We start from the raw sequence: 9257 nt of genomic DNA, 5'->3' as shown, positions 1-9257 counted from the left end.
CTACGCTCCTGAACCCTAAACCCAGCGGGGCGTATCTGCTGGACCACCAGAGAGCAGAAAATCCGTCCTAGCGTCAAGGTGCCTTTCTGGCAAGAGCGGGCAACTTTCCTAGGGAGAAGGGCACTAGAAAGCAGCCCAGAAGGAGCGCAGTCGATACACATTATTTTTCCTCCCCAAACGCCCTTTATCGCAGCACCCCGCTCAGCACCAGCCCCCCCAGCGCCGCCGGGCAGCATCCCGGCCCGCAGCCGTCGGAAGCTCCGCGGCCGGGGCTCGGCGGCGGGGTCTCAGCCGGGGGGGGTAGGGAAGGGCTGGGGACACGGAGCTCCCCCCGCCCGGCCCCCTCCAGGTCCCTGCTGAGCCCCACCGGGCTCAGAAAGCCTCTCTCCCCGGGGTACGTTAGGAACACTTGTTCTCCACCCCTAAAAGCCGCACGGGGAAGCCTCACGCCTCGGGGAGGGTCGGGTTTTCCTCCTTTTGCCCCCTTGCCCAGAAGCCCTGCAGGGGCTGCTGCCCGGTGAAGGCAGCTCCCCAAGGGCCGACCCGAGGGGCTTTCCCCCCCCCAGGGGCTCCCAGCCCGGTGCCGGGGCACTGCTGGGACCTTTAAGCAAGGTCTCAGCTAACCGCAGGGAACAGCCTCCCGTCTCACAGGGAAACCCGCGGCCACGCAGGAGGCAGGTAGATTTTAACATTTTACCCCAGAGACTGAATTTGAAGCTCGACTGGGAGACCCCCTACCCACCCTGCTTCTTTTGTACACGGTGCACCACAAACAGGCGTTTTGCTGCGCAGCTTTAAGTAAAATTCCCCCCGGCTCGCCAGGAATCACCTCCGCACCCGCACCCAGGGAGGGCAGAGTTAATGCACGCAGCAGGATGATTTCTGCAGGAGAGACAGCAGATGGTGCTCCCTCGGGAGCAATTTCGGGAGGAGCCTCGCTTTCTGCGCTTCCCAGTTTCTGCTCGAGCCGCGCAGGTTTGACGCTGCAGCAGCCGTGTACAAAAAGCTGCTGGCACAAACCAAGAATCCGTCCTCTTTGAGCAGGAGGGGAAGATACAAGCGGAGCAGGTCGGCTGTTACACGAGTGCCTCACCACTTGGCACCCCGCGAGTCCTCCGCATCTAACCCAGTAACCGCCCCAGCCCAGTTTGGAACAAGCTGGGAACTGCTGGAAGCTCGCTACGGGGCGCTCCCCCGCAGTGCCAGCAGCCGGACAGGGCTGGAAACCCTCTCCCTGAAGCCCTCCAGCAGCAGCAGAACCCTTCAGGTGCGAGGTGAGCGCTGGGGGCGCCTGGCAGCGCCCCCCCGGGGGCTCCGGCCGGCTCTGTCGGGCGGGCACCGGCGGGGCGGAGGAGGGAGCCGGGCTTTGCCCGCAGGCAGGAGCCGAGGGGGGGGACACGGGGACCTCCGGCCACCCCCCGAGGACGGCGGTGGCGGGGCTGGCTCCAAGCGCTGCCGCCTGGGCTCGCAGGAGGCTCCCGATGAAGAGCGGCTTCGCGCTGGGTGCGGGGGAATAGCGGCGGGTGGCTGACGCTGGGAGAAGGCTGCCAGGGAGAGGCACAGAGGGAAGAAAAAAGGAAAGCACACCAAAACCCTACGTCCACCTGGCGAACGAGCCCCGGCTGCCCTCCAGACGCCGCCGGGCCCCGCACAGAACCGGGCTGGCTCCGGGGGGGAGAGCATCGCTGCTGCCGGGAGCCGGGGCGGGCACGGGAGCGCTCCGGCTTCGGCTTTTGCTTTCGGAAGCTCGGAAAGACGCCGCGGGATTGCTGCATGCACCCAGGGAGCTCTTTTCTCCTCCCTTCAGCCCCCCTACACCGAAACCGGCACCTCCTTTTATTACGCAGCTAACTGCCCTGAACCTCTACCTTAAGCAAGCGGACCTCAGCCTTGGCCGCGCTCCACGGGCAGCCAGAAACGCCCGGCGCATCCATCCCCTGCCAGCCTGAGCCCCCCGCTCGCTTCCCTCCCACGCCAGCCAGGCACGGCTGAGGGCAGCGACCCCCGGGGGCGGCAGGGACCACCAGTGCCCCCCCCGGCCCCGGCCGTGCCGGGGGTGCGGGCTCCGAGCCCCCGCTGCCTTTGCCCGGAGCCGGAGAGCCCGGCACCGGCGGGGCAGCAGCGCTCGCTAGCGGCAGCTCGCGTCCCGCAGCCTCTTGCGGCTCTCGCAAGGCTTTAGGGCTTTAAAAAGGGGTAAGAGAAAAGACCCAGGACCTGCCCGACCCCTTCTTTCCCCCCCCAGGCACAAGAGCCCTGCTCGCGTGCACGCCCCACGAGTTTGGTGTAGGTAATTTAAAGCGCTGTTTCCCACGCAGGACGGAGCAGTCACCTGGATTCTGGTGTCGAGAACAAACCCTGAAGCGTATAAAGGATCCTACGGGTCTCCATGGGGTGCCTGCAGACCCAGGAACGAGTGGAAGGTATTGGAGGAAAGTAACAACATCAAATACCGCTGATTAAGCATCACTGGAACAGGGGTTGGTCATTTTTTTTCCCCTTCTTTCAACTTTTTTTTTTTTTTTAAATACTGGTTTAACTTAATAAGAACAGATATACCCACTTAGCATTCCCAAACGTGACGAAATAAAAACGCTGGTTTATCTTTAGCTTTGTCATTCAGAATTAAGGATCAGCCCGCAGTAAGTCTCTTCTAGCAATTTAAAGCAGTGAAAGCAGTAACAGATCTCATTTATACTGACAAAGAAGGCAAAGTATGCGGCAAGTGTCCATATGCTGAGCAGTTAAGACAAACCTTTAAAAAAAAAAAAAAATGCAGGAAATAAGAGAGTAAGAGTGTTTGCAGTCACAAGTTTCCCTATCCCCAAATGAACATGCCTCCACAACTGCACCATCCCACACTGAATTAGGTATAGTCTATATACACACATTTACATGAAATAAATGCAGCATTTGTCAGAATTTTCAAAGTAGAGAACTTGAAGCAGATTTCTTTCGGCAAATATTCCCACTGAGAACAATTATGAAGATCCCTCTAATGCTTTTCCCCCCAAAGCTTTTCTAGCTTGTTAAAGGCAGCGTAACACTGGCACACCTTCTCACAGAGCTCCTGTAACAGCACAACGAGCAACAAATTGCAGAGCTCCTACCAGTTGTTTGAAAGCACTACATTCTGCTAGCATCAGCAACCAAAATGTGTTTTTTTTACTTAACCTTAGAGCGCACACAGAGCTTTGGAAGGAGGTACTATAGAACTTACATTGCCACAGTAGAAAATAACAAAGGGAAAAAAGAGAAAGAAGCAAAACAGTGTTTCAAGCTTTCATATCTATATCTGAGTATTTCACGTTTTAGTCAAAGTCTCAACATCTTTAGGCAGATAAATAACACGGAAAACAAGCAAAACCAAAATCCAATAAAAGAATCTTCAGTTTCTGAAGTCTCTAGTCCTCAGCTGTGGAGGATGAACTGAAAACTTGAATTCTAAGCAGTCAGAGTAAATAAAAACACTTGAAAGAGATTCTGAAGTCTCAGTAATGCAGTTCAAAGCATAAAATACAACATTAAACAGATACTAATGGAGGTCTTGTAAGTCTAGGAGTTATATAAAAAGGGAAGCACATTAGCAGTTGTACAAGCCATCATTTTTTACAGCTACGAACCTCTGCATTTCCTACATTAACTCATGACTTTTATAGTCTGCATTTAGCACGTTACCAACGACAACAGTTATCTCAGCATTCCAATAGGCTTTTCCAAACTAAGAGGTACTTCAACTCGAGTTGTTTAACAGCATAACTTCTGTAGTGAAAAGAAGCAAAACAAACAAAGCTACCTGGCATGCAGACTGATGTGAGCCACACAGACCTACCCTTTCTCAGCTAAACCAGTATTCCATAAGTGCACCAACAAACACATATTTAACTCTTACTGACAGATAACTCATTGCCAAATTTATTTTTTCCTTATGTAAATGCAACACCTGCAATCCTTAAATAGCAACATTCAACTAAGATTCATAAGAAAACAAAATCTTACCTTATTTGAAGAATAATCAGGCATTGCAGAATGACAGCTACAGAGGAGTCTTGTTTTGTAGGATGTGAAGGGTCTTCCCTAGTATCAAAAACCCTTAACTAAAAACTGGAGCTAGCCTGTGAAGCACCACTGCATAAGGCACTAGATAAGAACCATACAAGTGTAGGTACAGCTAAAGTCTAAATGAAACCATGTTGGTGCGTTGCACCTCATCAACACAACTCTCTAACACAGCACCACATGACTGACAATTTAAAAGCAGCAAATCACTTTCCTGCTTCTTTAACTGATTGACTAATTCAAGACATAATTAGCAAGCTGTTTACACATGGAAACAAAACCACCTGGGTTTTCTGACTTTTCACACTCATTTAGCCAGCTTTCCTGTTTAAAACCAATAGAAAATGTATGGTACTTTAAATTTAAATCAGTGGTTCCAGCAACACTGTATAGCACATACTCAAGAGTTATTTTTTTATAGAAATAAAACACAGGAACACAGAAATTGATGCCTTATTCATTGTAGATTCCTTGCCAGCACTCTATAGCATACCTCTCTGATAAAAATCTAGAACCAAACCATTTCTAAAATTAATTATTTTTCTGGATTCACACAAAAGAACTCCACGTGGGTATAAGTCCCACTATTTATTCATCTGGATTCTCATACTGGTCTTGCGGTGACATGCAAGTACAATATAAATCAAATTCCTTCACATCAGTTTATAAAATTATAGTATTAATTAAACGAGAGTAGCTTCGTGCACCAGTTCTTAGAGCAAGACAGTCTTACCATTTGATAATTAGCAGTATCACCATTGCCAGAAAACCCGAACTTCTTGGGAGAAAGGAAACAAAAACTTTTGTCTTCTTATGCCAATATATACAACATTTTCAACTCTTTCATACATATACAACAGAACTCAAGAAAGACACTGGAAGCAATTTTCAGACAGGCTGTGATATTTTTCTGGAAGGCTGAGTAGCTGACTTCAAACCGTTCAAAAGATCCTACATTCCAAGCATTATATTCCCTTTCTAGACTTGCTCCAACTCCTCCAAAATAACATTCTCCCCATTAACAAGTAGAAGGAAGTTTCCAAATATTTAATGATAATTGGAAAAAGATTACAAAATACAAAGTTTTGCTGTATTTGGGACTACAGAAATGTATTACTTTTTTTTTTTTTTTCCATTTCCTTTGAATTTGAGAAAAAATAACAACCAAAACAAATGATAGTGAAAACTAACAGACGTATGAACTAGTTTCACCAAATAAGCTTGAAAATTTAGAAAGGATTTCTTAAATAAATCTCAGTGTCTGAACCCAGCAGATGTCATTCCCCACAGAAGTGCTGCATTCCTAGAGTGAACTAATGCCCTTCAGTAACACAGAAAGTCAGTCACTTAGGCAAGGCAGGATTTGTAAGAGACCAAGGGTTAGCATCTCCCAACACTGGAGTAAGCTGAAGCATTTTGGATCCTCTGTCAATTCAGAGCTCATCGTGTTTTGCAGGGTCCATACTGGGTTTGATGAAGACTCCTTCCATTGCTTTCCAATAGTTGTGGTGATTAGCGGTGGGCATGCCATGAACTTCCCGTTGGCCTCTAATCGGATGGCCATATTGCTCCCCCGTTATCGAAAGGAACACCTCAGTTCCTACGTGCTTGAAGCGCACCGCATCCTCCCGCTCCCAGTGTGTCCCACTGCATTGTACAATCCATATATCGAGGTCATCGCCTTCACCATCATCACCAAAGGCACTTACTTCCTGTTAGAGACACAAACTTCCTGAAGTGAAAATGTAAGCAAACACTCAACACGCACACAGAAGTATCAGCCACGGAGCCAGCAGAGTTTAAAGGCAGGGATGGAGAGGAAAGACAAATATGTTCAATTGCTTTGTCAACAGCGGTCAAATCCTGAAGCAGTAACTTTCTCACACTACAATCTGAAGATAAGATGCCAACAAACTCCAATGCACAATCTGAGCAAAGAGCCACCAAACCCCAACATATATTAGAAATTAAAGAGGACTTGAGCACAGAGATCAGAACAATCCTTCTGACAAAAAAAAAAAAAAATCAAAAGAAACACTAATGCTGATAGAAGTTTTCTCCACTAAAACAAGTTTGTAACTGTAAATATTTAGCATGACCACTTTCAGAGTTACCACTGCGACAGACTTTTTTCAGCATAATGTGTTTTTAATCACAACATTGCAACAATTTAGCCTAAATAATTGTATTCCTTTTTTACTTAATGACACCAAGATTACAACTGGGTTAACAATTATTTTGGTTTGCACTCTTACTTCAGACAGACAGTTGAAGGGCTCTTAAAAAAAAAATAATAAAAAAAAAAGATAAAGCAAATGAATTCCTGCTAACACAGAAATTAAAGATCAGATTTCATTACGCACCCCAAAATATTCCAAGAGTTTGCAGAAACACGGTAGGTCTCAGCTCAAACCATTTAAGACTCGCTACAGATTTTAATTCTTAAAAAATCTGATGACTAGAAGTGAATAACAACTTGAAAGTAGAACAGAAATAGTTTGTACCTAACAAGTTAATGTTTTAGGGTCATGTTATTCAAGTTTATGTAGTCCAAACAGTGTTAAAGGCAAGCTATTAATTGAAAAACAAACTTATTTGTTAAGAATATGAAATTAAAGTTTGTGCTCAGAACCACACCATGCTTCAGTAAGATAAGTCACAGTACTATCAATCTCAGGGAAGCCATGCAAAATCTCCTTTTGCTTAGAAATTATGCAAGCACATAGCTAATGCAAAGGGAAAAAAAAAAAAAGACAGTTGCTGAATATTTTTTACATTAATGACAGTGTTAAATTGTTAAATTAATTGTCTAAATTGACAAATGGTGGAAGTTTTAAAAAGTCCATCTGTTCTTTGAATAATTCTTCTGATATGTTATTTTTCCATCACTTCTTTTGTTTTGATAAATATGTAAACTAGATGTTCTAAACAAAACTAGACCTTATTTTTTCAGCCACCTTCAGACAAATCTGTTTCAAACAGAGTCTGGTCTTTCAACTTAGAATCGAATGGCCTAACAACTTGGCCTAAAGGAAAACTAAAATGACTGCCAATAACCAATAAATTTGGATTTTTATTTTTATATAGTGAGAAACAGTGTTCTAGAAAATTATAAAATGACAAATAAATGTGATTGTGAGATGATTTTTTTTTCTGGCAAAGTAGACAAATAAATAAGAATAGAGAACTAAAACAGGGACAGGGAGATGATTGAGACTAATGGATTGGAACTCCAAGAAACCTGGATGCAGAACAGCCTAGTGTCCTAACACCAGATTTGCTGTCTGGTTCTAGACCAGTCTTTATAATGCTCAGGAAGGTGCCCAATCTCCTGGACTGTAAAAGTCCTGAATACTTCAGAACAGCTTTCCCAGTATCAGTGGTGCAGAATAGAGAAACAAATACAGGTTTGTTAAAACTATTCTGGCAAACAAGTACTGGTAAATATTTCTCTTAGAATAACATATTAAAGTTCTTGACAGAGACAAAGATGCAGAGAAGAATCCATCTGGACTCAGCATATCCAGCGATACACTTTCTGGCAGTACACATGCCTGATTCTCCATTTTTCTTGTTTTTGAAGAGAGTTAGTGTCAAAAATCAGCCATGCACTGTTTACGCAAAAGCTTAAGATCTAGAACAACTTACCTGGTTATTGGAGAGCGGTGATGGGAAGTGATGAGTGTGTAAATTTTTTCCTGTGTTCACATGGGTAAGTCGTATTGCTTGCCCACATTTCACTGGTGTTCCACGTTGGCAACTGCCATCACTCTTCCCCCGAATCCGCCAGTAACTGTTAGCATCATCTGAAGCTTCAACTCCTGTCACTGACTGCTGCCCGCTTCCTGTTGGAATAGAATTAATGGCAAGAGACTTAACCCACTTCTCCAGTTCAGAAAGTCCTGAAAGAATTAGAGAAATCTGCTTTAATGTTCTCATGCCCTCATATTTAACAAATGCTTAGCTCCCACAGTCTGTTCACTTACTCCGGTGGGAATGCAGGTACCATACAATACTGCACATTGAGGCACTTCAACACGCTACATGTTAGCACATGCAAATTGCCAGAGCTCACAGTGAAGTTCTGACTCATGACAAAATTACTAAAAAGTTCTTCAACAAGGCACTCAGCAGCCTCAGTTTCGCCAGAGCAGGTGCTCCCCAGAAGGTGCTGCTGAGGCCCCAGACCCAGACCAGGGCTCTCCTCAAGGACCAGGCAGCACATCAGCACCCCAGGGCCCATGGGGTTCACCTCCAACGCCTTCCCGCGCCCAGGCCTCATTGTCCCCCTCTCCCTGCTGGGCTGCCAGGCCTCCAGCCCACCCCACAGCCCCACCTCCGGCCTGCTGCCCCCTCTGCCCCAGCGACAATCACCTCAGAGACCCCCAACTTCCCTCCCTGCTCCCCCTGCAACCTCCCTGTCCCCTCAGGACCCCCCCGGCCATCTCATTTCCCCTCAGCCCCCCCTCAGGATGCCCCCACCATTTCCCTGACCCCAAATCCCCCCCTCCCTGCCACTTCCCTGTCCCCTCAGGACCCCCCCTCACCTCCCTTCCCCTCAGGGCCTCCCCCATCCCCATTCCCCTCAGGACTACCCCCCCCATCCCCCCCCCCCCTTCCCTTTCCCCTTCCCCTCAGCGCCCCCCCCGCCGCTCACCGGAGCCGTACTTGACCTCGTGCGAGTGCAGCCGCACGCTGTGCCGGGTGTTGAGCAGCTTCAGCACCGAGCCGCAGGTAACAGCGCCCGGCGCCGGCTCCCTGCCGCGGCACGGCCCGCGCAGCAGCGCCAGCAGCAGCAGCGGGAGGAGGCGGCGGCCGCCCCGCATCGCGCCTCAGCCCGCCCGGCCCCGCTGCCCACAGCGCTTCCGCACCTCCCTCCCCCCTCCGCCGCCGCCGCCTCGGCCAATCGCCTCCCGCCAGCTCCGCGGCTGCCCAATCGCCGCCCGCCCTCCGCTCGGCTTCGCTCTCTCATTGGGCAGCGCCGCGGCGATCTCAAAGCCCGGGGACCCCCGGCACGGGGAGCTGATTGGGCCGAGGGGGAGAGGCGGCCAATCAGAGCGAGCGGCGTGGCGCCTCCCAGGGGAGGACGCGAAGGAGGACTGCGGCGCCGCGGGCGGGCGGGCGGGCGCGGGGGTTCCCTGGCTGCTGGGCAGCGCTGACGGGAGCGGGCGGGGCGGGCGCTGGGTGGCGGTCCCGGGCCC

At 48.8% G+C, this 9257-nt stretch overlaps 1 protein-coding gene across 1 annotated transcript; it reads right to left on the bottom strand.

Annotated features, from left to right (window-relative positions):
- Positions 1-3134: 3134 nt before the first annotated feature.
- SDF2L1 (stromal cell derived factor 2 like 1) lies at positions 3135-8885 on the bottom strand. The gene is made up of 3 exons (XM_032199271.1): positions 8714-8885; positions 7705-7901; positions 3135-5768 (listed from the first exon to the last, which is right to left on the bottom strand). Exons 1-3 carry the CDS (start codon positions 8880-8882, stop codon positions 5490-5492), a joined length of 645 nt encoding a protein of 214 aa, XP_032055162.1. The 5' UTR covers positions 8883-8885; the 3' UTR covers positions 3135-5489.
- Positions 8886-9257: the final 372 nt, after the last annotated feature.

This window comes from Aythya fuligula, chromosome 17 (assembly GCF_009819795.1).
Source record: "Aythya fuligula isolate bAytFul2 chromosome 17, bAytFul2.pri, whole genome shotgun sequence".
Lineage (NCBI taxonomy): Eukaryota > Metazoa > Chordata > Aves > Anseriformes > Anatidae > Aythya > Aythya fuligula.
The sequence above is the reverse complement of the archived record's forward strand: the minus strand, read 5'-3'. Positions and strand labels throughout refer to the sequence as shown.

Coding starts and splice junctions, on each gene's coding strand:
- SDF2L1 (XM_032199271.1), bottom strand. CDS start 8,882: ATGCGGGGCGGCCGCCGCCTCCTCCCGCTGCTGCTGCTGGCGCTGCTG. Junction 7,902..8,713: donor CGAGGTCAAGTACGGCTCCG/GTGAGCGGCGGG, acceptor CTATTCCAACAG/GAAGCGGGCAGCAGTCAGTG. Junction 5,769..7,704: donor CACCGCTCTCCAATAACCAG/GTAAGTTGTTCT, acceptor TGTCTCTAACAG/GAAGTAAGTGCCTTTGGTGA.